Source organism: Microtus pennsylvanicus, chromosome 8, assembly GCF_037038515.1.
Source record: "Microtus pennsylvanicus isolate mMicPen1 chromosome 8, mMicPen1.hap1, whole genome shotgun sequence".
Taxonomy (NCBI): domain Eukaryota; kingdom Metazoa; phylum Chordata; class Mammalia; order Rodentia; family Cricetidae; genus Microtus; species Microtus pennsylvanicus.
Window position 1 is genome coordinate 102,888,351 of NC_134586.1, and position 27,196 is coordinate 102,915,546.

General features: G+C 48.0%; 1 protein-coding gene across 2 annotated transcripts in view; it reads left to right on the top strand.

The window, feature by feature from the left end:
- The window catches only part of Pxdn (peroxidasin), a 75,293-nt gene that overhangs the window by 40,526 nt on the left and 7,571 nt on the right, over positions 1 to 27,196 (top strand). For both annotated transcript variants that reach the window (XM_075984172.1, XM_075984171.1), the window contains 15 exons: positions 1,458 to 1,529; positions 1,846 to 1,917; positions 4,005 to 4,174; positions 4,436 to 4,553; positions 7,085 to 7,254; positions 9,442 to 9,714; positions 11,221 to 11,337; positions 12,412 to 12,570; positions 13,279 to 13,391; positions 14,095 to 14,251; positions 16,949 to 17,057; positions 17,668 to 17,825; positions 19,862 to 21,365; positions 23,548 to 23,682; positions 24,237 to 24,445. In XM_075984172.1, coding sequence (XP_075840287.1) covers positions 1,458 to 1,529; positions 1,846 to 1,917; positions 4,005 to 4,174; positions 4,436 to 4,553; positions 7,085 to 7,254; positions 9,442 to 9,714; positions 11,221 to 11,337; positions 12,412 to 12,570; positions 13,279 to 13,391; positions 14,095 to 14,251; positions 16,949 to 17,057; positions 17,668 to 17,825; positions 19,862 to 21,365; positions 23,548 to 23,682; positions 24,237 to 24,445 — 3,536 coding nt within the window. The remainder of the gene's footprint in view (positions 1 to 1,457; positions 1,530 to 1,845; positions 1,918 to 4,004; positions 4,175 to 4,435; positions 4,554 to 7,084; positions 7,255 to 9,441; positions 9,715 to 11,220; positions 11,338 to 12,411; positions 12,571 to 13,278; positions 13,392 to 14,094; positions 14,252 to 16,948; positions 17,058 to 17,667; positions 17,826 to 19,861; positions 21,366 to 23,547; positions 23,683 to 24,236; positions 24,446 to 27,196) is intronic.

Below are 27,196 nucleotides of genomic sequence, written 5' to 3' on the forward strand. Positions count from 1 at the left end.
TTTTCTCAGCCGTACAGTGAAGGGTGATGGTGCCCAGAGTCTACCTGGAGCCCCAGCAGTCCAGAGGTTTACAAACTCTGAAAACCACTGTCCCTGGTGCTTCTTAGGGCAGGATGTCTGAGGCCCACCTGTCCACACTTCACGCAGGATAAAGGGTTTTGAACACAAACCATGCTACCTGCCTGGGAGTCTCGAATATCCCGCTTTTGTTCCCACTTCTTCTTCCAGCTTAGCTGAGGACTCACAGGTTCAACCAGAGACTCCCCAGCAGCTCCCCAGTGTTGGCAGTTCATGTGAGCCCCCAGGATGTGGGGTCTATAAGGAATTGGCCACAGCTTCCTAGCACACACCAGGCACACATGATGGGGACTGAGGATTTCTCTTTGGTCCTGCCTCCTTTGGTATTCTTGCATCAGATTCAGTGCTGGAACAATCACTGACCTCAATGTCCTTTCTCTTTCTTGTCTTGCAAACATATTGTCACATGGGAGTGAGGGGTACCCTCCTGCACTCGAGGAGGGTCAGGGGGCCATGGTGCTGTGTGCCCAAGGAAGGAGAGACAGACTGTAGACTGTGGCCTCCAGAGTTTAGGAGACTCTGGGTTAGTTATGCCTGGGGAGTGGCCAGGGAAAGAAACTCATCTGGGAACCCAGAAGTCATGCTAATCTCGGAGCTAATAAAAATGAGTTCGGAGAACAAGGCTTTATGTGGAGTTGTGGTGAACTAGGCTGCGTGTTGGCTCCGCTGCTTGTTTCTGTCTCTGGCCCTTGTTTGAACGGAAGTATCTGTTACCATGGCTACCTGCGTGAAGGCTTTTCTCTAGGCCAATGAAGTCTTGGTAGGAAAGATGACCAATGTTTTATTGAGCGAAAAAAGTCCCACCAACTTTCAAAATGAGCGAACTAGCTTTCTGGAGAATGGAATTGTAAATTGTTTGAACTAAGGAGACATCTTAAATAGAAAGGAGTATGGACTCTGGGTATTCTGTATGACCAAGGACCCGGGGGGAGTTCACCACCTCATCTCATCTCCTGCTTCGGTGCCTGGTTCTATAACTACTGTGTTCTCAGTGTCATGTGGAAGCATTGACAGCTTAGAGTGCAGGAGTCCTGTGCACGCCCATGGATAGGGGTCCTGTCTGCTAGGCTGCTTTTGGTTCTTCCTTGTTACCTGTCGCTGGGTATTTTATAGATTGATATGAAGTGGCTGGGCCACTATCCCAACCACTTGGGTTCATGGAGACCCAGGGCTTGCTAAGTCCTGAGGTGTCACCTGTGGGTCAAGCGACTATAAGACAGCCTGCCGCTCTCACCTGTGTCTTCCTGTCTGCACACCTGTACAGAGCACGGGGCAGTACCTAGTGACATGTGGATGAGTGGAAAAAATGTCGGAGCCATAATTCTGGGTTGCAAAGTTCGGTAGGTCGTTCACATTGTTCTGCTTTTTCAATCCCCTAGGTACCTGCACTTCAATCAGATAGAAACTCTGGACCCGGAATCCTTCCAGCACCTGCCGAAGCTGGAGAGATTGTGAGTTCAGCTTCTCTCTTTAATTTGTAGTCAGGGCCCAGCTCATGCTGCCGGAACGGTCAACGTTTGCTTGACACTCCTTGGTCTAAAATTAATCTTTTGGCTAATAATCGGAAGTAGGCGTCTGGGCCTGGTAATAAAATAGGAAAGAGATCCAGTTATTTTTTGACCTGGAGCACATAGCTATCAATTCACTCATACTAAGTAAACACAATCGATGAGACATGTGACCTCTTGGCTCCTTTTGGCATGCTTAGGAAGTTTCGTGTGTTTGATTGTTTCTCATGTAGCTTTGTTCTATTTACTCTTTCCACAGATTTTTACACAACAACCGTATTACACACTTGGTTCCTGGGACATTCAGCCACTTGGAGTCCATGAAAAGGCTGTAAGTGTGCTTTTGGGTGTCTGCTGCCTCTGTGTCTGTGGGATGATGCCCTCTCTCCTAGTTCATTCATCTGGACCGTTCTCTGGTCTGGCCAGAGAATCTCCAGCTTCAGAAAAGTCTTCAGAGACATCCAAATGTCGGGAAGGCGGGCCTGTTGAGTCTATGTGGGTGTGAAGAGGCGGGCAGATGACTCACGTGTACCAGCAGGCTGGTCCGCTAATAAGGATCTTGAGACAGTGTTTAAAATGACGTTTAAATATGCAAGGTACATATTTTATTGGTGAGGATGGCAGAGTGGAAACATCTTCATGTTTAGGCCTCCAGTTCTTTTTCTTGAAATTCGTTTCCCTGAGTTAACAGACTGGTACCTACTCGGTTTTCTTTTAAGGCCTCCTGAAATCAGCTTTGCATACTTACTATTATAATACAATCAAGGTATTTTAGTGCTCATGGAGTTTTTTAACAATCTTGATTGTTGACCTGTGGTCTCTATAGAGCACTTGCCCAGTTAAGGTGTCACTGAACTGTGCAGTGTCTCTAATGGGCTCCAGTGCTCATGACTTCATCTCTAAGTAAGCTGTTGGGTTATCGTCCACGAGTCAAAACCTCTTTCTTCAGAAAAAAATTACCAGGCAAAGTGAATCCACATTCGGGGTAGGAAGATAGGATGAAAACCTCCTATCTCTGGTGGATAAGTAGAGAGGAAGACGTTGGCACATATATTTCAGGGGGACCCAAGGCAAAGGATGGGGTGACCCATGGACTAGCTTGCATATGGATTTCCCCGTGTACAGCTGCTCTTTTAGAGGAATACCAGCCCTTCTAGCCCAACACATTCCTTATCTGGCTGGCTCTGCATTGCTCAAACATTAACGTCCTAGATTTGGAGATCAAGGCTAAGCTTATAAGAGTTGCCCTTTGCCCTCACTGAAAGGCTCACTTTCAAAGAGCAGTCAAGATGGTATGTGGCCTCCTTCTAGCTCACTCAGAAGATGGCTGGGGTGGACTGGGCACGTGTGCCGTGCTGAATTGCCCATCCAGACTCCCCGCTGCCCCCTTGGTCCTCTTTGGACTTGTAGGGTCTTGCTGTTCAGAAGTGGATTGCAGACTGGGTACCCCAGTAAGCGACGGCTCTTGTCCAACCCAGTATCCGTTTCTTACCTGAGCTTGGGGTGATGCATCTTGTTTGTTGTATTTCTGCCAGGGGATATTGATTTGTGGAGTGGTACCAGTTCTGGGTCCCTGTCTCCTCTGAGCTAATGCCCTGGACAAATGTGAAGTAAGCATTTGTCTTGTCTTGGGTTGTGGAGTGTGTACCTTATAGTGGTTTTATCCATAATTCAATCCCTTGATTGATTATGCTCCCCAGCTAAGTTCCTGTTTCCATTTAAGTCACTCTTAAGGTGGAAACGGCTTGCCTCTTTACATCTGATAATATTCAGACATGTGCCTCATAGCCTATCAGGTCCCCACCTGAATCCCAAAGGCCTTGCCTTTGGGTGGAGCAATTTTCACAGTGAGGGATCCTGCCGGCTCCAGCTAGGGAGGCAGAGCTTGTCCTCACAGTGCTGTTACCCTGGAGCTGCCTCAGCCATGAGATAGAACTCTGCTGTTTGATGCTCCCATAGATATAAACTGCTCTGGAGTATTGTTGTGACCTGTCACTGACTCTCAGGAAAGTCTGCGACTTATCTGACTCATACCTGCCATGTTTTTTTGTTTGTTTGTTTTGCTTTTGGTGTGTTCAGATTGAACCTAGGGCCTCCAGCATGGCGGGCAAATGTTCTCCTACTGGGTTAAATTCGCAGCCCATTCCTGGGTTTGAAGCTAACTGTTTGGTCACTGGTTGACTTCACTTCTTCACTTCTTCTCAGGGCTTTAGACTCTCAGGCTTTTCTGTAGATACTTGACCATTACCACCCCTCTCAGCCCTTCAGATTCTTTCCTATGAAAACTAATTCCTTTCATGATCAACGCCCAGATGCTCATCATCTTTGACATCCCTTGAGGCTCCAGAACCTGAACGTTGATCTACCCAGGATGGAGTCTCCTAAACTCCTGGATATCTTCATGACTTCTTTCCCTAGGCGATTGGACTCAAATGCGCTTCACTGCGACTGTGAAATACTGTGGTTGGCAGATCTGCTGAAGACCTACGCCCAGTCTGGGAACGCGCAGGCAGCAGCCACCTGCGAGTATCCAAGACGCATCCAAGGACGCTCTGTGGCGACCATCACTCCAGAAGAGCTGAACTGTGGTGAGTGGGTCCTGGAATCCCTGCTGAAGGACCAGTATGACCCCAAGAGTCCAGTCTTACTTCAGATATTGCCAATGAACTGACTTGTCTTCTGTCATAGAAGGCTAAAATTTGGGGAAGACAGCGTATCATTTTTGCAGGGGTGTCTGTGTTGAGATGTGTATTTGGCCTTGCAGTATCACCTGGTCATGAGGATTCTGATTTGGGTTCCCATCTGTGTGAGCCTCATGTTTCTCCATGGTGTTCATTTCTTGCATGTAGAACGACCCCGGATCACGTCAGAGCCACAGGACGCAGATGTCACATCAGGGAACACAGTGTACTTTACCTGCAGGGCTGAGGGCAACCCCAAACCTGAGATCATCTGGCTTCGAAACAAGTGAGTTGTGTGTAGAGCAGAAATGTCCCTGAAGCCCTGGGGGTCTTTTCAGGAGGAGCCCATGTATTCCCATAGGGCTCCCCATCCTTGACAGACACCTTCCCCTTCTATGTAGGGAGATGGAAAGGAAGAAAAGATTCCATACCTTCCCTCTTCCACACAGCAGCTGACTGGAGCCTGAGTTACTGGGAAAAGGCCTTTCTCACCACTGAGACTCATTCCTAGTAGGCCACAGGTCTCTTTCCCCTGGTCTATCACTGACCTGGCAGCATTCTGGAACTTTCTTACCCCATCAAGTGGGAGCTGGGGAAATGCTGTATGTTTATTCATGCCTACCTGTTCTCTAGCCAAGGCCTCTAGTGTTTCAAGATATAGTAAGGTTTTGGACCTGAGCCGTGATGATGGACTTCCTGGGGTTGGAGGCAGCTGATGTCATTGGTCCATGTCTTCTTTGAGACCTGAGTTTGCAGGCTATGATGAGTCTACATAGTCCCTCTTGGGCTTCTGGAGTCTTGCCCTGAGTAAATGAGCTTCTCTTCATTCTGCAAACATGGCTGTGACTGCCTCTCACCTTGTAGCAGTTGTTCATGAAAGGCAGAAGAGGTTGTCTGCATGCTGGCACTTGGGCCCAGCTGTGGGAGCATCCCTGCAGCTGGATCTGAGAGCTGGGTGTTGGGTTCAGTGTGGGAGGGGAGCAGGCACAGAAAGTAGGGGAGAGGGGTTGGAGCAGGCACTAATGATTATGATATAGGCCAGACCCAGTCTAGAATATGGTCAAGATGCCTAGTGATAGGACACTATGTGGTGACATAAAGCATCTTTAAACTTAAATTTTGAAGGTGAAATCCTTAGAGGGAAATTCTGAGTACAAAAGCCTCATGTAATTGCCTCTTATATCCATTTGTGCCAAGAGTGAGAATTGCACTCATGGTCTGGTTTGCAGTGTGTTCATGCCAAACTCACTGACTATGTCCAGCCTTTGGGAAGCAGATAGGCCTCCTTGAGAACATCACTAGCCGAGTTCAGGAACAGAAGGTTCAGACACTGACTGTCAAGTTATCCTTGTTCCAGCAGAGACCCAGATTCCACAGCCAACAGGAACCTCTCTTAGGTAAAGTTCTGTTGACAGACAAAGCAAATAGGAGAGTGTACCCCTCAACGTTTGAGAGTGTTCAGGGGCACAGTGGAAAGATACAACAGAGTTGTGAGGACCACAAGATTGTGCCAGGTTTTGAGTTGGTCACATTGATCTTGGATCCAAGCTGTGCAGGGGGGAAATGTGAGAGATGTTCATCCTTTAAAAACCTCCATGTTGTGGGTGGCTCTGGGGCTGATGGGAGTGAAAATCAGGGGCAACTCCAGGAGGGTTTCTAAAGTGTTAGAATGTTGACAGAGTTTTCTCTTCCCGGTTCCCACAGTCATTATGTCCCAAAGAAAATCACACAGAGGTCTACATTAGTTATAAACTATTGGCCCATTAGCTCAAGCTTCTTATTAACTCTTAGAACTTACATTAGCCCATTATTCTTATCTGTGTTAGCCATATGGCTCAGTACCTTTTTCAGTGGGGCAGGTCACATCTTGCTTCTTCTGTGTCTGGACAGGACTCCAGAGGTAGCTTCCCTCTTCCCAAAATTCTCTTGTTCTCATTGACCCGCCTCTACTTCCTGTCTGGTTGTCCCTCCTATATACTTTTTGCCTGGCTACTGGCCAATCAGCATTTATTTAAAATATAATTGACAGAATATAGACAATTGTGCCTCACCATTAGAAGATTGTGTTAGACCGGGGAGGAGCATCAGTATGGCTCAAGCCCTTCATACCTTTAGTTTGTAAATGGAAGACATGATGCTTAAGTTAAAAATACAAAACTAAACATGGCAAGACCTTGAGTCAGAGTCCCAAGGCCTGCCCTCTGGTGCCAGCTCTGCTTGCTGCTCACTGACTGAGGTTCCCTGGCATTCCTGCTGCTGACCCACAAGCACCCAGGAGTTGCTGCCTCCCAAGAGACCAAGTCAGAAGCATACCCAGATGAAGGAGCTAAGAGAGGAGCCCTGGAAGTGGTTTTGTTTGTTGGAGACAGAATTTCATGCATTTCAGGTTGGGTTCTAACTTGCTATGTAGTGGAGGAGGACCTTGAAGTTCTGATTCTTCTGCCTCTACCTCTCAATACTAAGATTATAGGTATGGGAGTAATACCTAGCTTCTTGCTTTTAATTATATAAAACTGTGTTTCTACATTTAAAAAAAATTACAAAAATAAGGGAAATGTTTTTCTTGTTTGGAATTAGGACCACATTCAAGCATTTAGATTGGGCATGTAATCATGAACACATACGTGTACTTTCCTAGACGTGACTGCTAAGTCACAGTTGCTGATGGGGACATACTTGGAAGGTTGTCACTCTTGTTCTCTGGGCCTGGCATGTGTCACCTGCTTTCCAGAGCTTTAGAGCCCACTGTAGGACTGACCCCTGGGAGGGGTACAGTATCTGCTTGAGCAGTGAGCATACTGGTTTCTGTCTCCATAGTAATGAGCTGAGCATGAAGACAGATTCACGCTTAAACTTACTGGACGATGGCACGCTGATGATCCAGAACACACAAGAGGCAGATGAGGGCGTCTACCAGTGCATGGCAAAAAATGTGGCTGGCGAGGCAAAAACCCATGAAGTGACCCTCAGGTACTTGGGGTCTCCAGGTAAGTGAGTATGTCGCTTGTGAGGGTCACCCTAACCACCCACTTCTGGCTCCTTTCTTTGCACTCCCACTCAGTGAAGTCTGCAATGGTAAAGTTCCCATCCCAAGTGACTCACAGGATTCCTGAAACGTAAGGTCATATAGGTCATTCTAACCTGCCTCAGACCCATGGCAGCCCCTGCTGCAGGGGCATCCCCAGAAGCTCTGAGTTACTACCACAGGTAAGACATGGCCATGGAACCAGGAGAGGCTGCCGTGTGTCACTGCAGGTCCCTGCACAGCCACATCAAACACATGCTTTGGGGCACTGAGTCCTCTGTTTGCCAAGGGCTTTAATTATTCAAAGTAAACTTTAAAATACTGATTTTTATTTAGCATACCTATGCTGAAGGTGCTTGCATATAGTATTTAAAGTGTAAAACGTCTGTCCAAACCAGAGGAAACACAGCTGTGGCCTTTATACCACTGCTATACAGGCACAGGCACTGTTCTGGTCTGTGTGCTCTGTCCTTGGCCTCTGATCACTGTGGAGCCAGACCCATAACCCAGCAGTTCTTAACCTATGGGTCACAATCTCTTTGGGATTGTTTTTGTTTGTTTTCATTTTTTGTTTTGTTTTATTTTAAAGAAAAGCAGCATAGAACATAATCTATTTACTAACTTATAGCCTAGGATGATCTAATGCCCACAAGGAAAGCTGTATATAGAGTCTCAATAGAAACTAGAAGTGCCTCCTGCTACTTATGTGATCTACTGGGAGCTCACCAAGGCCAGCTGGACTGTGACTGAAAAAGCATGGGATAAAACTGGACTCTCTGAACATGGCGAACAGTGAGGGCTGATGAGACGCCAAGGACAATGGCACGGGGTTTTGATCCTACGTAATGTGCTGGCTTTGTGGGAGCCTAGCCAGTTTGGATGTTCACCTTCCTAGATATGGACGGAGGGGGGAGGACCTAGGACTTACCACAGGGCAGGGAACCCTGACTGCTCTTTGGACTGGAGAGGGAGGGGGAGGGGGAGAAGGGTGGGAGGAGGGGGAGGGAAATGGAAGGCTGGAAGGAGGTGGAAACTTGTTTTTTTTCTCCTTTTCTCATTAAAAAAAGGAAAAAAAATAAAATATTAAAGGAGAAAAACTAAAAAAAAATTTGCAAAACAGTTTTTAGAGGGTTTTTTTTTTTTTGGATTCCATGTTTATGGATAAGGGTTGTGGACCCAAAAGAAATAGCACAGGAGTTATAAAAAATAAAAGATACCTGTACATATGTCTTAATACAAACTTAAGAAATCTTGTGTAGGTTGAGTTTCAAGAAGGGTAGCTTCCTCTCTTATATCCATGACTACCTACCTCTCTCCAGGCAGACTGTCAATGTCTGCTGTGTTCCCACTGTGTGCGAAAGTCTTCCTAGCAGACATACTAGCGAAGGCGTGGATTCCTCCACTAGATTTAGAGTTGACACAATTTGCGTTTTTCTTTTTGTGATGAAAGGGACATTTTTGTATGGTTTAAATTTATCCTGCAATTTTTTGTGCCAATAATGACAACCACAAAGGTTTAATCAGGCTGCCAGGGTATTTATAATAAACAGAAGTAAAGGTTCTTCAGAGACTTTAGGGTCTGTCTGGAAGAAAAAAATACAGCTCTTCCATAGCGACCACTGTCTACAGGTTGCCTGCCTTTGGTTGACCCGAGTGTGGGAACCATTTTGTTTTCTGCACTTTTTTCCCCTGTGGACCCATGTGTGGCCCATTGTGGGGGTGAGTGGGCAACCTTGGCTGTTGATCCACGCATGCCTTGTACCATGTTTGAAGCAGGGTCTCTTGTTGGTCACCACTATATATGACAAACTAGCTTGTCCTCTAGCTTCTGAGGATCCCACTTCTGCTTCCCATCTTGCCTTATATGCGCTACAATGATAGATCCTAGCACATCTGAGCTTGTGTGTGCTGGGCATTTAAACCGGGGCCCCTGTGTTCATATGGCAAGTGTCTCATTGCCTACGGAGCCATTTCCTCGGCCCCGTCTGCATATTTATGTTTGCAAGACAACAAAAAATTATGTAATTAAATGTTGGTTGTGCTTATTTTGGAAGCCGGTAGGGCGAATGGACAGCCTGGACATCAAAAATGCCAAGTAGAAACCTTGTGAAGCTCTAAGAAATTAATTGACAATTTCTGTTTGTGACAGCCCGACCCACTTTTGTAATCCAGCCGCAGAACACAGAGGTGCTGGTGGGCGAGAGCGTCACTTTGGAGTGCAGCGCCACCGGCCACCCTCTGCCGCAGATCACCTGGACCAGAGGTGACCGGACACCCTTGCCGGTTGACCCTCGAGTGAATATCACTCCCTCTGGAGGGCTGTATATACAGAATGTGGCCCAGAGCGACAGTGGGGAGTACACGTGCTTCGCGTCCAACAGTGTGGACAGCATCCATGCCACGGCCTTCATCATTGTACAAGGTGAGCATCCTTTTGTGCCGTCAGCCCCGGGGCTTTGAGCCTCTCTGTGCTTCTTAATTTCCTCTTTCGCTTATCTTTGCTTTTAGAGACTAGGTCTTTCTGGCCTAGCCTGCCCTTGAACTTTAGTCCCACTCTCCAGCGCTGGGATGAAGGTGTGCACCACCGTGCCTAGCTATTTGGATCTGTATATATGTGCATGCTTGTGTGAACATGCCTATGTATATTTGTATATGGGTAGCTGTACATCTATAAACCAGAGAACCATGTCTGGCATCGTTCTGGTTTGGAATTTTGGGTTGTTTTGTTTAAGACTCAGTTTCTCACTGCCCTGGAAATCACCCAGTAGGCTAGGCTGGCTGGCCAGGAAGCTTCATGGACCCACCTCCCTAGCACCATGCCCAATTTTGCTTTATGTGGCTTCTAGGAATTGAGCCATTTTTCCAGCTCCGCCTTCCTTTTTAAGATGTATAATATCCATCTCATTTGGCCTAGCACACATGATTTGGTGGTTAGACTGCTTTTTTTAGGAGAATAGGACTTTGAGGTTGCAGTGTCCAGAGCTCCCAGGTACTGGCCTCTGCAAATGTGGACATGAATACCTGGCACTAAAAGTGAATCAGGGCGTGTCATGCACACAGCTCTGAGTGCGCTCCGAGGTTGTGGTGCTAGTAGGTCAGTGTGTGAGCCTTGTATACAGTTTTGAATGTACTGACATCACAGTTGTATATGTATGCAGTATACACTGCCAAGATCACAGTGATTATGAGCCAATATGAGCGCTCTGCGTATAGCTGTGTCTTTTCTTAGATTACAAAGCCATATGTACCTTGCATATAGCTGTAAATGCAGACCAAAGTACGGATATTACCAAAGTCCAACTTGTAGGCCAGTGTTTTTTATTGGGGTTATTTACAGGAATATGGGTGAAGAGAAATAAATCAAAGTCAACTGCATCCCAATGCCCACCCAAGCATGGGTAACAGCTCACTAAAGCAGGGAACTGAAGCATGCTGCACAGCCTGCAGACAGCTCAACAGGGTGCAGAGCATCCTATTCAGCTGGCTCAGTTGTCTGAGCCTCATCCAAGCAGCTCATTGGTTTTTGATTTTTCTACCTGGCTCGACTGATCTCTGCTGCTTTGAGGCTGTTTGGCTGGTATCTGCTTCTTCCAGGTAGCTGGGACTGTCTGAGTGTCTTTTTCAAGTGTTATTGTTTATATAGTCTTGAGGAAGAAGCCTAGTGAGTCTGGTCAGTTTGGGGGACTTCCTGAAGCTCTTTTGAGTTATTTACTTCTGGCCTTCACAAACTTCCCTGTAGTAGTCTCCTTCTCCTTAGACGCCTCTTATGACTTAAGTTTCCTTCCAAGATGGAAGGTTTTAATCTTGGAGGAACTGCGAAGATACACTTGGTACCCTTGGTCAAGTCCTTTTGCTGTGCTGCTAATAGACACGGTGACTTTACAGGGTGTTGTCTCTAGTGTCACATTCCAATGCTGTTTGCCTGCAGCCCTCCCTCAGTTCACCGTGACCCCTCAGAGCAGAGTGGTCATCGAAGGACAGACTGTGGACTTCCAGTGTGAAGCTAAGGGCTACCCTCAGCCCGTCATCGCCTGGACCAAGGGAGGTAAGATGTCACCCTGGACCATCCACCTTCTCGTTTATCTAGGACACATGCTATTGCCTCTAGGTCAGGCAAAACCAGTTTCTTTCCTAAGTGAGTGAGCTGCGGCTTTGGAAGAGGATGAGGCCTCCATAAAACCTGCCTTGCAGTGAAGCGTGGACGGTCACTGTGGGCATCATGGATTGACTCAGGGTCTTCTGGGCAGTGGTTCAGCATGTAGGGGCTAGACTTTTCCAGGTTCCCATAGAACTCACAAAAACAGGGCTTATCCCCTGACTGCCAGAGCCGTCCCAGATTTCCTGCACTTGGTGTGTGATCTGTTAGCACTTGGTCAGTTCATGGCTCCTGTGGTCTGATGAAGGCTCATCCTGTTGGATGAGATGGTGGCAGTGGCAGGTGAGAAAGACCATTAAGGACACCTCTGTAGGTCTCTGGTGTTCCTGCCCTGCAGCCTAGGCAGGGACCCTGGAGATGACCTGCTACCTTGGCTTCAACCAAAAGGCCACTGAATCCTCCCTCTGAGGAGCCCTGCTCATGGATCCCGAGAAACAGACAGAGGTAGAGGCCAGCTGTACACTTCCTTTTGACTGACTAGGGAAGATGCCTGATGGAAAGGCTTATCCACAAAAGCATATGCCAGCATCCTCCTCCTCCAAGGGGGCTTGACTTCTGCACAGTCTGGGCCTAGGTCACCTTTTTGTATGTTTCTCGGGGCATAGCTTTGGGTCAGCCCTACAGGCACCCTAAGTCCTTGTCTTGTCCCCATTCCTAATTTTGGCTTTTGGTTCTGTTCTCTGTCCCTTTCTATAATATTTTTTTGTCTATGATATTCCTTGGATATGATATTCCTTGGCTCTTTACTTACGGATGAACAGCAGCCGTAGGAGTCCACATGTGGACATTGAATAAGTGCCTGCTTACTGGATCAGGAGTGGGCATTTGGTACCTGATCCAAGAAATTCAGCCCAGTGACACTGTCATCTTCACAGATAACATTCTCTCTAAGTCACCTGTCTCTGATCCTGACCCTGAAAGCCTCTGTATCCATGGTAACTGATGTCTTGCCCCACTTTGTAGGGAGCCAGCTCTCAGTGGACAGGCGGCACCTGGTGCTATCCTCAGGCACACTCAGGATCTCTGGGGTTGCCCTGCATGACCAGGGCCAGTATGAGTGCCAGGCTGTCAACATCATCGGCTCACAGAAGGTCGTGGCCCACCTGACTGTACAGCCCAGAGGTAGGTGCTGTTGACCTGGTGGATCTGTGCGTGTCCGTCATCAGTGACACACTTCCTGTAGCTGACATCAGCATCAGTATTCTAGCCCTAGCTCTTCTGCTCACTGTGTTCTGTTGAGAGCCGTGGTCCTTGTGTTCGTGAGGGATTCACAGGCACTTGCATCTTCATTTCCCTTGTTCTAAAGACATTGGTTCATCTCATGCTGGTCTCAAAGAGGCTGGCTTTGTTAGCAAGCACATTTGGGCAGACGGCTAGATGCAGCCTGAGACTCTTGATTTCTGTGAGGCCCTTGGGGATACCATGAACCTAGTTTTGCTCCTAGACCCATAATATCCACTGTGCATGTTGTGGACTGCCCCTCCTGTACTTGCTCAGGAGACTCAGTGGGCTCTGGCGGGTTCCCCATGGTGGGATCCCACAATGGTGCCGGTCAAGCTCCCGCTCTGGCCTGGTGAGTCTTTCACACCAGGAGCAGTGTTTTGTCAGTGGACCGTACCACATTGCATACTGCAGCCTCCTGTAGTGTGTGTGGGATAAGGAGCGTGGGCAGCCTAGCTTGCCAGCTAAGCCACAGTTTCCTACCTTAGCTAACAAAACCTCGATCCAGCTCACTTGCAGGGCTCCTGGGCTGGCCTCTGTGGGCTCTGCTCTTCTGAAGCTCTGTGGTAGGAATCAGGGGCCACCTCATTCTCCACACTTGCCTTCTAGTCACCCCAGTGTTTGCCAGCATTCCAAGCGACATGACGGTGGAGGTGGGCACCAATGTGCAGCTGCCCTGTAGCTCCCAGGGCGAACCGGAGCCAGCCATCACCTGGAACAAGGTAAGAGCTGACTCCTCACCCAGGCTCTCTCTAGTGCAGGATGTGTGTATTTAAAGTACCCCGAAGGCAGCCTTAATAATAAAGATACTGGAAACAAAACACACATCCCAGCATCAGAAACAGAAAATCCTATAGGCCTATAGCTTCAAGGAATGAAGTTGGGTTTTGTTGCTTCATTTTTCTTTGTTCTTCGTATTTAGCCAACTGTTAGGTAGCATCCACAGACTGTACACAAAGGAGCTTGCGGAGATGGTGTAGCGACCTCATGAGGGTCCACAGAGTGCCAGTTCTCTGGCTCCTTCGCTGCCCACCAACCTTCTCCAGAGTGACCCAGCTGTGGTCTGTGCATGGCTTGCCAGTTCCGTCTCTGGATTGCCCGCTCTCCTAGAGGCCTTGTTTCTCTGAGCCCTTTCCACCATTCTCATGGCCTCTAGGAATGACCACAAGTGCTCCCAATATAGCGGTTTTCATCTTTTGCACCTAGCTATGTTCTTAGCAAAGGATGGGTGTATGGAAGAGCGTATCTCGTTGAGTTGGACTTGGGAGAGCAGTAATAAGTCTCCTTCCCTGGGAAGATTGGGGCAGATGTAAACATAGCCTCAGAGATGTTTCCATTTGAGTCTTCACAGTGGATGGGCGTTTCTTTCTCCCAGAGAAGCAGCTTCTGTTTCCCAGTCTTACCGCAGTAATTCTTTTGCTCCAGGATGGTGTTCAGGTAACAGAAAGTGGGAAATTTCACATCAGCCCTGAAGGATTTTTAACCATCCATGATGTTGGCACTGCGGACGCAGGTCGCTATGAGTGTGTCGCTCGGAACACGATTGGATATGCCTCCGTCAGCATGGTACTCAGTGTGAACGGTAAGATGTGCAATGCCAAGCACAATGCACAGTCTCAGAGGGCTTGGGAGATAAAATATCAGGGCTGTATCTTCATTCCATGAGCATCCACTGAGGGTATATGCTGGTTCATTTTGGGTCAATGTGACACAATCTAGAATCAGCTAGGGAAAATTTGTTCAGGGATTATCTAGATAGGGTTGGTGTGTTGACTGTCTGTGGCGATTGTCTTGGTTGTTAATTAATGTAAAAGACCAAGCCCACTGTGCAAGGCACCATTCCCTGGACAAGTGGTCTTGAACAGTGTAAGAGACGGGAAAGGATATATTTGTTTTTTTCTCTGTTTTTGACTGGATTTGATACTTTTAAGTTCTTGCCTGACTTCCTCAATATTGAACTGTAACCTGGAACTATAAGCCAAATACATCTTTTCTTCCTAAGTAGCTTTTTGCCAGGATGTTTGTTCCAGCACCAGAAATCAAATGAGGCCATGGTGTTAGAATGATTCAGAAGACAGAACATTTGGCCCTGACTTGGCCAATGGCTGATCTTCCCTTGGAGTATCTTCCTCTGCCTGTATTTTTTTTTTCCACAATCTTCAGCAGCTCTTTTCATGCCCCAAAATGCCATTTACAATGATCCCTGCAGGAATTCCATGCCTCCCAGTTGGTTATGGCTACGTGCAGCCTGGGGTGTTTCTTGTGCATTTGGATTGTCCTTCCCCAGGGTAGTAATTCGCCAGAGTGTCAAGATTTCACCTCTGCATCCTCCCCCACTGTCATTCTTCTCTCTGCCTGCCTTGCTTAGCTTTAGGGAAGAGGAGAACCAAGAACCCTGCTCAGACACAGCAAAGGAAAGAAACTGATAAGGGAGGTCTGGGGTCTGGAGCTCAAGGGATAAGTCAGGGCTGAGTATACTAACACCCTGGGACCAGATGAGGTCACCCAGGTGAATCTGACTAAGAACAAGAAAGACCCTTCTGCCCTGGGGTGTCCAGTCATCAAACTGGCTAAAAAAAAAGTCGACAAAAAGATATTCTCCAAATGGCCAGTGAGGAGATGGGGTCACAGAGCAAGGACTGTATGAAATGGACTCTGCCCCTGGCAATCAATGTGGAGAGAAAGAGTCTGAGTGGAGGAGAAGAGGAAGAAAGAAAGGAAGTGAGTGTGGACAAAAAGGCAATAAGGACAAACGCACCAGAGACTGATGGGAGCGGCTAGTTCCCCAGGGATTCCAGGCAGTGGAGGTCTGCCTGAGCAAGGGAGTCCATCCCAGCCATGCTTCTCTGCCCCAGGGGAAGGAGATCCATTTCACCTGGGGAGTTCATCCTAGCCATACCCTACATCCTCTGCCCCAGGGGAAGGATGTCTATCCTAGCTGGGGAGTTCCTCCCAGCCATCCATCCATCACCTGCCCCAGGGGAAGGAGGTCCATCCCAGCAGGGGAGTTCATCCCAGTCATCCATCACCTGCCCCAGGGGAAGGAGGTCTCCCATAGCAACAACGTGAAGGACCATTTCAGTGAGGTCTCTCTGGCTGTGTCCAGGACTATGAGGATAGAAAGGAACACTAACCACTGGGCTAAGATGAAAGTGCTGTGGCAAGAGCTGAGAGCTGCTTCAGTGCCTGAGGGTGAAAGATTAGTTATGGTGGGGAATAATTGTGCTTGGCAGAGAACGACTACTGACTAGTTCTTATGGGGTGAGAAAGGAGCAAGAACTGAGAATCCCCCTGGACTTTGTGGTGCACGTCTTTATTGCCAGCAGATGGGAGAGACAGGTAGAGCTCTGTGAGTTCAAGGCCTGTTTGGTCTACATAGGGAGTTCTAATCCAGCCAGAGTATGACATATTTATCTATGTAGACATAGAAATATAGACAGATAGATGTAGATGTATAGATGTAGGTAGATAGATATTAAGACCTTGTTTCAAAAAAATAAAGAAGAATCAAAGTGTGAAGCTTTGATGGAGACAGGTTGTATTGTGTTACATTGATGTGTATTATGGTGTAGGCTTATTCTGTGTGCTATGATGGTGTAATATAGTGTGATATGTGGCCTATGTTTATTCTGTATGCTGTGGGATGTGTATTATGTGTATGTGGTATGTGCAGGCCATCTGGGTATCTAGATGCTGACTTCTTTTTGCTGTCTCCTTCTCTCTCTCTCTGAGTGTGTGTGTGTGTGTGTGTGTGTGTGTGTGTGTGTGTGTCTGCCTGTCCTTCTGTCTGTGGGTCCTAATAAAGATGTTGTGCTGATGACCATGCAAGAGTTAGGACTGGCAATGGAGGGGCAGTAAACAGTGGAGTCCAGCATTGGGGATGGCTCTCCTTTGAGAAGAACAGAGACTTCTAGAATGAAGGCACCTCCACTGATGACACTGTCCTGTCCTTCAGATGAACCTGAGGGGCCTCAGTCCCCTACAAACACCATGCTGGATATAAGCTCTTGTATGCCTTGTGTTATGAATGTTTTGCCCCTTTTACAGGGTGTCATGTCATTTTCCAAAATTAAAGAATATATTATTTCCATACTGTTTAAAAAAAACAGCTTCTAGCAGAATTGATGATGAATAATTTGAGCCCTGGTTCAGCAAACAGAAATATCTTTTGGATGAAAGTATGACTTATGTCTAGATGATGTCGTGTCTAGACATGGATGTATGAGTAAGATTGCCATGTTTATTTTTTTCCTGCTAATATGAGTTCATGTTTTCCTAGTTCCTGATGTCAGTCGAAATGGAGATCCGTATGTCGCTACCTCTATTGTTGAAGCCATTGCAACCGTTGACAGAGCCATCAACTCTACACGGACACATTTATTTGACAGGTATGATGGGCAAGGCTGTGATGCTGGCCTTGGGTAGGGAAGCGAGTGGTGTGGGGTGGAATGCATGTTTCCTAGTGCCTGGGTCTTTTACCTGTTTCATTCCCCAAACCTGACTGTAAAAGTCCTGAGAATTGGCCTGTGAGAGCCATAAGGACATCAGCTGACCCTGGCTCCTCTGGGGTTGGAGTGCTAGCAGGAGGTGTACCTTCTTCACAGGCTCTGGGCTGTGATTCACAATCAAAGCATTTGTAGAAGACCCGCCTCATTCTTTTGGCTTGTTAGAAACAATTTTGGCAAAAACAAAATGTTACTGAGGTGGCCCGTGGATCCCTCCATGTTGGCAACGGCTACGTACTCTCTGCACCTTCACTGAAATGCGATGCCCGTGACTCTCTCTCTTGACTTTATTAATGGTTTGTTTTCAGTGTCTTTGGTTCTTGTTTGTCTGTTTGTTGCTCTGTCGCCTTCCACCTGGGATGAGTAAGGTACAGTGCACCACGTTGTCGAAAGTAGCGATAGACATTTAGAGATATCAGTACACTTTTAGTTTCTGGATTTTGTCCCCCAGTGACTTATCTCATTGAGTCTCTCCCTCCCTCCCTCCTGCCAGCCGTCCTCATTCTCCAAACGACCTGCTGGCCCTGTTCCGGTACCCACGGGACCCATACACAGTGGGACAAGCCAGGGCAGGAGAGATATTCGAGCGGACACTGCAGCTGATCCAGGAGCACGTTCAGCATGGCTTGATGGTGGACTTGAACGGAACAAGTCAGTACCATGTTCTCCCACCTTCTCGTGTAAACATGAGGTAGAAAACACACTGCTGCATGTGCATTGCGCTCTGGCCAATCTTACATTAGTATCAGAGCCCACTTCTTCCTGAACTTGCGTAGGTCCTAGCATCTCTTTGGGTCAACTGGAGACGTCGACCAATTGTAGGACCTGGTTGCCTAGGCTGTGGATGATTTATTTGTGTCTTGCTGGGCTTGCTGTTTGTTCTTCTTCCTCTAGGCCTAGTCGTTGTATGAAGAGGAAGCTGTTGTTTCTGGTTTCTTCTCCCAGCCTGGAATTCCTCATGCCCACTTGCTTGCTTGGATTATTGTATGGATATTTTGATGACCATCCTTTGTAAGAAGAGGCTCTCATGTAACCTTTAATGCATGCAGACTGAGTCTCTAGGGCCAGAGATGGGCTAGAAATAATTTAATGAAAAGATCAGTGCTGACCTTGACCAGCAGAGTGAGAGTGAGAGAGACAGAGAGAGAAACGGAGAGAGAGACAGAGAGAGAGAGAGACGGAGAGAGAGACAGAGACGGAGAGAGAGAGAGAGAGAGACAGAGAGAGACAGAGAGAGACAGAGAGAAACGGAGAGAGAGACAGAGAGAGAGAGACAGAGAGAGAATGTACATGTATGTATATACATTGTATATGCCTGAATATGTGCACATGTGCCAATAGTAAGCAAGTATCTCTATGAGCATATCTTGCACAGGGGCATGCCGTATGCTTGTGCAGACAGCATTGTGAGTGTGCACAGGTATGTGTGTGGTTATGAGAGTTCATGTGTGAGTGCACACATGAGTGTCAGGATGTGAGCATCTCTCAGGTGTGTGTACAGGTGTGCACATACCCAGATGGTTTTTCTGAAGACTCTGGAATATTCTGTAGGGGAGGGATAGTGAGAAAGGTGAGGGACAGCCTTGGTGTAGGTGGGGTTTTCCCATCCTGGAAGCCGCTTCCAAATTACCACACAGAGGATTATATTAATTGTAAATGTTCGGTCGATAGCTCAGGCTTTTTCCTAACTAGTTCTTACATTTAAATGAACCCATTTCTATTAATCCATGAACTATGTGGCTCATGGCTTTACCTATCCTCTAGTGTGCCTTCCTTTGTCATCAGGTCTCTCTCTCTCTCTCTCTCTCTCTCTCTCTCTCTCTCTCTCTCTCTCTCTCTCTCTCTCTCTGTCCTTCTTTCCCCCAGCATCCTCAGTCTGATTGCCCTGCCTGTAGTTTCTGCCTGGCTGTCAGCCAATCAGTATTTTAATGAGCAGTGAACATAATCCACAACACCTTGACTGTGCTAATGTCTGCAGGCAGCATTCGATCAACCTGAGCAGTGAGCAGGGGATCCTGGGGTCATGTGGCTATGCAAAGTCATAGACACCTGGTAGACATACTGCTGCCCAACAAGGCCTGACCTCCTCCTTTAGCTGGTAGACAGTCCAAGGTTCTTAATCAGGAATCCAACCTAGTAGGAGCCTGCTCCTGGCTAGACAGTTGGAGGGTATATTGTGTGATGGATTCTGTGAAATTCAAGGCCAGTGCCATGAATGGTGTCCTGGGGTGATAGTAGAGGTGTGCAGAGGGTGGCAGGACTCTGAGAAGCCTGCAGGAGGCCTCATACATGCAGGTGGCAGTAGGATGGGACTCTGAGGGAAAGGTGCTTCAGTGCGGTAGCCAGTACAATGTTCAATGATGGGCATAGGGAAGCTGCTCCACAGGGCCTCCTGTGGCCCATGTAGAGATGCATTCTTTGCCTGTTCTGTGAAACAATATGAGGTGTAGCTGAAGGGTCTCTGTTTTGGCCTTTTGCACGTGACAGGCTTCTTACAGAGCCAGTCCCGTTATTAGAGCCAGTGGTATAAACCGTAAGCCTGATGCCACTGGAGTTATCAGCCAACAGTGAACCAAGCAGGGGGGCCCATTCTACCAGATCAGATGCCAGAGCACCTCCAGGCACCGGCTGAGGCAGTGGTCTGCACCATTGCTGGTGGAAGTCAGTGCCACCCTGCTGTGTTACAGGTTACCACTACAACGATCTGGTGTCCCCACAGTACCTGAGCCTTATTGCCAACCTGTCGGGCTGCACCGCCCACCGGCGTGTGAACAACTGCTCAGATATGTGCTTCCACCAGAAGTACAGGACGCATGATGGCACGTGCAACAACCTGCAACACCCGATGTGGGGGGCCTCACTGACCGCCTTCGAGCGCCTGCTGAAGGCTGTGTACGAGAACGGCTTCAACACGCCTCGTGGCATCAACCCCCAGCGTCAGTACAATGGGCATGTGCTTCCCATGCCCCGCCTCGTGTCCACCACACTGATTGGGACAGAGGTGATCACCCCTGATGAGCAGTTTACGCACATGTTGATGCAGTGGGGTCAGTTCCTTGACCACGACCTGGACTCTACAGTGGTGGCCCTGAGCCAGGCTCGGTTCTCCGACGGACAGCATTGCAGCAACGTGTGCAGCAATGACCCTCCCTGCTTCTCTGTCATGATTCCCCCCAATGACCCCCGTGTGCGGAGCGGGGCCCGCTGCATGTTCTTTGTGCGATCGAGCCCCGTGTGTGGCAGTGGCATGACGTCCCTGCTCATGAACTCCGTGTACCCTCGAGAGCAGATCAACCAGCTCACTTCCTATATCGACGCGTCCAATGTGTACGGCAGCACAGACCACGAAGCCCGCAGCATCCGGGACCTGGCTAGCCACCGTGGCCTGCTGCGCCAGGGCATCGTGCAGAGGTCTGGCAAGCCTCTGCTTCCCTTTGCCACGGGCCCCCCCACCGAGTGCACGCGTGATGAGAATGAGAGCCCCATACCCTGCTTTCTGGCTGGTGACCACCGTGCTAATGAGCAGCTGGGCCTGACCAGCATGCACACCCTGTGGTTCCGGGAGCACAACCGCATTGCAGCAGAACTGCTGAAGCTGAACCCACACTGGGATGGGGATACTGTCTACCACGAGACACGCAAGATAGTGGGGGCAGAGATACAGCACATTACCTACCGGCACTGGCTACCCAAGATCCTGGGAGAGGTGGGCATGAAGATGCTTGGTGAGTACCAGGGATACGACCCCAGTGTCAACGCTGGCATCTTTAATGCCTTTGCCACGGCGGCCTTCAGGTTCGGCCACACGCTGATCAACCCTCTGCTCTACCGGCTGGATGAGAACTTCGAGCCCATCCCACAGGGCCACGTGCCCCTCCACAAGGCCTTCTTCTCACCGTTCCGGATTGTCAATGAGGGGGGCATCGACCCGCTGCTCCGAGGGCTATTTGGGGTGGCGGGCAAGATGCGCATCCCCTCCCAGTTGTTGAACACGGAGCTCACGGAGAGGCTGTTCTCCATGGCACACACAGTGGCCCTTGACCTGGCTGCCATCAACATCCAACGAGGCAGGGACCATGGCATCCCACCTTACCATGACTACAGGGTCTACTGCAACTTGTCGGCCGCTTACACCTTTGAGGACCTGAAGAATGAGATCAAGAGCCCCGTGATCCGGGAGAAGCTGCAGAGGTGAGTAGTAAACTTGGCTGTAAACTGTGGTGTTACTATTTCTGTGGTGGCTCAAGGTGGAGGCTGAGATTAGATGGGGGCAGCCAGCTGACTGGGATGCCGCAGTGAACCAAGTGTTGTATAGAGTCATGTCTGCCAGCTTCTCTATGCTCAGGTGGTGGACTTTGTAAGCTGAAAGGAGTTTTCTGTTGAGATAGGAGTTGTGTCTTACTGGCTAGGACAGATAAGAGTCAATGGGAAATGGGCATCAGACTGGCCAGCCTCCTGGGCAGGTCTAGGTCTATAGCTCCCTATGCTCACTCAAGTCTGTGATCCCCACCTATAGTGGGGTCACACATCAGTAGCCATTGAACATAGAAGAGGAGAACTGGACAAGTGGGCAAGCTTCATGATGAGGTGAATACTCCATGACTCAGAGGATAGGCCCAGGTCTGCTCAGGATTGGGCCATCTCACCTAGGGCCAGGCTTCTTCTTAGACCTGCCTTCTGGGAGCTGTGCAGACCTGACAGTCCACTGGAGGGCTCTCTCTTGTGAGATACTGCAGTTTCTGATTGCCTGCTGCTCTGGCCCCTGGGCTCCGGTTCATTTACATACTAGTGTTCCGATCACTGGCAGGGGAAGCATATGAGTCCCCTGCAGGAACAGTGTGTTCTGTTCTTGTCACCGTCATGCTTTATTGGGATGTATGCTCACTGACTGTGCTTCATGAGCTTCAGTGTCCCCTGTGTTCCCGTTCAGATGGCCACAGATGACTTTCCCGGTCAGTTTTTGATTGCCAAAATATTTCAGAACTGCCTAGTTTCTGGTGATCCTGCCACTGCTGCTGGAGATGGTGAGCCTGGCTCTGATGCAAGGGAGAGACCCCTGGCAAAGACCATGCTTACCTCCCCACCACACAGAATTATCCATTTATTTCTTCCTGTGAGCCCATTACCGAGAGGAAAAAATGAGACATAAACAGGAGGAGAGCTGAATGGCAGTGACATCTAAGCTGTCATGGTTTTCAGGAGGCCGTGGGGAATGCAGCTGCTGTCTACTGTCCTGGCAGCCTGTTGACATTTTTGCATTTCAGGGCAGCCTGGGGATGAATTCGGGCTTCTTTCTCTCCCTAGTCTGTGCTCTGTGAGCTACACAGTCAGGGTCCCCAGGCCCCTGAGCGAGGGAACTTTATAGTGTCATGGAGACCATCCCCAGCAGGCCTGAAGCAGATATCCTTCAGCCACTCCCCCCATCCCTTTATAAGTGGCAGGTTGGAAGACAAGGAGAAGGGATCCTGAGGAGGCACTGGCATTTGGTGCCTGTGTAACAAGACCAGCAGCCCTCCAGGCTCCCACGTCAGGTGACCGTTTTGGTTCAGCGTGCTTGTCCCTGAACATCAGACAATGAGCACAGGTTGGCTTGGAAAGGGAGGATGCCAGCTTAAGTGAGGCACCGTTATTCCACTCCTAAGATGATGACGATCTTTTCAATAGCCTGTCACCGCTAGATGGTAAGGTGGTCCGCTGTCATTCCAAGCCTGGCGGGGAGGGAGCCAGGGACTGGAAGATGCTATTTCATGGTCTAGCCCAGTCTCTAGCAGTAGGTGGAGCCAAGTCCACCTACTGCCTGGTTGGGAAACTGAACAAGGTTAGAAAAGAAAGATCTGTAAGCATTGCTGTCTCTTTCTGTATGAGCCTATATTCCAGGAGCATGGAGGACTTGATGAAACATGCTTTGTTAAACATTTTCAAATCTTTAAGCCTCGTGTTAGATATCTATCCTAGCCAATTAACCAGCATTTCCACTGGCAAATACATTTCAATATACGGGAGGGTCTAATCCTATTGTTTTTGAATATGATTATCATTGTTCATATATTTAAAGAAGAAGATAGGTGTTGAAGGTAGGTGGGTGTGTCCTGTGGAGTTAAATGATTCTCTCTGGAGCATAGGAAAGAATGTTTTGATTTTCTTATCTATTTTTGGCTTTTCAAATCACTTGTAAGTAAGTAAGTGTGTGTGTGTGTGTGTGTGTGTGTGTGTGTGTGCTAAAAAAGAGGAACTTTTTAAAAAATATGATTAGATATATATTAAAGAAATGCTGGTGAGTTCTCTTTGTTCAGTAAAAGTCTGGAGAATTGCTGTGCTTCATATCCCAGGCAGCTATGCTGGACAGACCTGACATGCTCCTTGCCTATTGCAGGCTGTATGGCTCCACTCTCAACATTGATCTGTTCCCGGCCCTCATGGTAGAAGACCTGGTCCCTGGCAGCCGCTTGGGACCTACACTCATGTGCCTGCTCAGCACACAGTTCCGACGCCTGCGGGATGGAGACAGGTAGGTGCTGGAGAACCTTGCCTTACATGGTTTTCTGGACTCATGACAGATGACAGTGAGGACCCCTCCCTGCTGGCTGCCCTTCCAACAGCTCTGTACCTCCTGTAGACTGCTCAGGCTAACATACCTGAGTCCCAGATGCTCTTGGTCTCCAAAGTCAATGAGAACATAAATGTTTGCAGGAGCCTTTTGACTATTCATGGCAGTACTTGGAAGGACTAGAATGTTGTTGTTTGTTTTAGTTTGGATTTTGAGATAATCTCAGTGTATATCTCAGGCTGGCCTCGCTCATGACAAGGGTTTAGTTAGAAGTTTAGCCATCCTTCAGTTTTTAAAAGTAGCCCATCTTATTATTATTCAAATGGACTACTGTACTCTTACTTAAATGCTGGGGCTTTTGGCTTTTCTCACATTGATTGCGTGAGAATTCACTCAATGTTCATCGAATCAGTGATTTCCATGTTGGCATAACATTCTTACCTTGGATCCCACGGCCAGCAGCCTCCCTGCCCGCCGCTGACCCTCCTGACTCTGTTGTCATCTCTGGAGAACAGGTTGTGGTATGAGAACCCAGGCGTGTTCTCCCCCGCCCAGCTGACGCAGCTCAAGCAGACGTCCTTGGCTAGGATCCTTTGTGATAACTCAGACAACATCACCCGGGTGCAGCAGGATGTGTTCAGGGTGGCAGAGTTCCCCCATGGCTATAGCAGCTGTGAGGACATCCCCAAGGTGGACCTTCGCGTGTGGCAGGATTGCTGTGAAGGTAGGTGCTGCCTGCCCCAGGCCCTCACCATCTCCCTTGACTGCCACTCGGAACAGGAATGGGAATCAGCCTCTGGCTCCTAGTATGGTAATGATTTATGGTGACTTTGCTTAGTGAGTGGTTTCACGGATGAGAGATAAATGCCAAGGAGTCTTAGCATGAAGGCACCATGTGGTGTTGAGCCTAGGATGTACAGGTCAGTAGCTCCACCCACACTGACTCTGGATGAACTTAGGAGATACAGAGGCACCCAAGGCTAAAGTCTTGGCTTTCCTACCTTAAATAGCCGTACACTAAATTGCTGATAAAGGATCAACATGGTAGATGCACACACCAGCCACTGAGCCCTGTGTCATCCTAAATACCATGCCCTTAATGTCACATGTTATCCTACTGCAAGTGCCATTTATTGAAGGCATTGTCACCACAGATACCTGTGTTAAGATGTCACTTGAACTTCGCAGCTTCATTTTTATCCTAGGCTGCACTGTATTCTGATAGCTAAAAATACTATGTAAAAGGACACAAAACTTGACAGCGTGTCCCGATTGCATATCTAACATTTAACTGACTGTATAGCGACATCCGAGTGCTTGGGTTTTAGTCACGTGACTCACAGCCCAACGATGAGAAATAGCTCCTCAGGAAGTGTGAGGGTCTTGATGAACGAGGTCTGCACCAGTGCGTTCCTGTCAGCCTGGGGAGGCCGACTTCCCTGCCGTGTCCGTTCTCCTTGTGCACTGGGCCACTGTCACCGCAGCTCTTGCAGCCACTGGCTCCCTGTGGTGACGGTTCCGCCGTCTCTTTCCCACTCTGCATTCTTGAGTTCCTCTCTTGGTTAACCTCAGTTTCCAGTTTCTAATTTGAGTGCAATTTTGGCTTTATTCAAACTATGATCAGAACCCGTAAATAATAAAGCTGGGGATTATTTACAAGCTAAGCTTGGTGACGTATGGGTGTTTGTGGTGAGAAGAGGACTCAGGAGGATGGATGCTCCAGCCACACATGGAGCAGCTCACTGGGTTCTCAGCTCTGCCCTCTGCCATGAAGGCCCCGAAGAAGGTGGGCTTGGAAAGAGCACACAGAGCTCAGAACTATGGGTGTCACTCTCTTATTTTTTTCCTAATGTAGTCACCCAAGATCAGTACTGAAATTAGGTTGACTTTTGAAGCTGCCTTTAACATCCTAAGAGCATGTATTGTGAGGGTGGGTGAGGGTGGGACTGTATCTGTATTGAATGTGTGTGATTGTATGGTTTGTCCAATCTGCCTCTCCCCCACCCCTGTATGTATGTATATATGTATGTATGTATGTATGTATATATGTATGTATGTATGTATGTATGTATGTATGTATGTATGTATCTATCTATCTATCTATCTATCTATCTATCTATCATATTCTCTCTCAATTGAGAGAGAGAGAGAGAGAGAGAGAGAGAGAGAGAGAGAGAGAGAGAGAGTTATTAAGAATTCCCATAAAGGACATTGTGCTTACTGCTGCGTACCTAGTCCTCAATGATGTCTCTTCTTATGATCATAGAGTGGGAACTTGAATCACTTTTGCTTCTTTTTCTTTTAAACTCTCGCAGTTTTTTCCAGTTTAAATACTTTCCTGCAAGGATGACAGAGGATTTCGTTCTTTCTGTAGGAACCTGTTGCCTTGAAAATGCTGGGGAGGGCCAATTTTTATTTTTCAGATACCATGACCAGGCCCCCTCCTGCTGCAGAGTGGAGCCAGCCCTCATTCCTTTGCATATGCATATATAGTCACAGTCCCTGAAAAGCTGTCTCCGAAGCAGGCCTTGTCTTGGCCTCTGCCCCCATTCTATTCCATTGTCCCAGGTGCTCAGTGCCCCAAGTTCTTGCTGACATGGGTTCTTCCCAATACTGGACCTCTTACAATAGCAGACTTGATCTAACCTCAGAAGAGCTTCAAGATCCTAAATTTATTGGTTTCTGTTTGAGCTCAAATCCATTTCTAAATCCCACAGAGAAAAAAAAAATGGTTCTGTTAACATTCTTTTTGGATGTGTGTGTGCTTGCATAGTCTGTAGATGTTTGCATGTGTGCAGGCGCACATGTGTATGCGTGCAGTTGGCATGGGGAGGCTAGAGATTGACATCTAGTGTCTTGGGTGTTTTGCTGAGCCCAGAGCTTGGCAATTCAGCTTGTCTAGCTGGCCAGCTTTCTCTAGGGAGCCCAACTCCACTCTTTGTGCTTGCTCAGCAAGTGCTTTATTTACTGAGCCATCTCCCTAGACACAAAACCTTTTCTAAATGAGCCCAGGAAGTTGCAGTTTTTTTGTTACCATGCTCCTAAATTATTTACTTAAATATAATTGGAAATTGGGAAATTAGCATAAATAAAATCCTTACCTAATTTTTGGATCCTGTTTGAATTCTACTATGTTCCCAATGATGTTAGTTCATGACAGGTTCCACCTTACTTAATTTTACCTGAATGTTCCCAGACTCCTGTATCCAATAAGAGTCTGTCTGTCTCTGGTCCTTTTGGTAGGTTTCCCTCCATGTGGGTTTGGCTGACCTTTTCCTGAAGGCTAAGCGCACCATTGGAACGTAAGTAGAGTCACGAATGACTGTGTTCCTCTTGGTGCACCATAGCAGGGATCAGAGGTCATAAGTTTGTCCCGTGGCCAGTAACAGTGATTCAAGTTACTTATGTTTGCCTAGATTCTGTGGTTTGCCTAGATAATGTGGGCAGGGTTACAAACATGTGGTTTTAGTTAGAA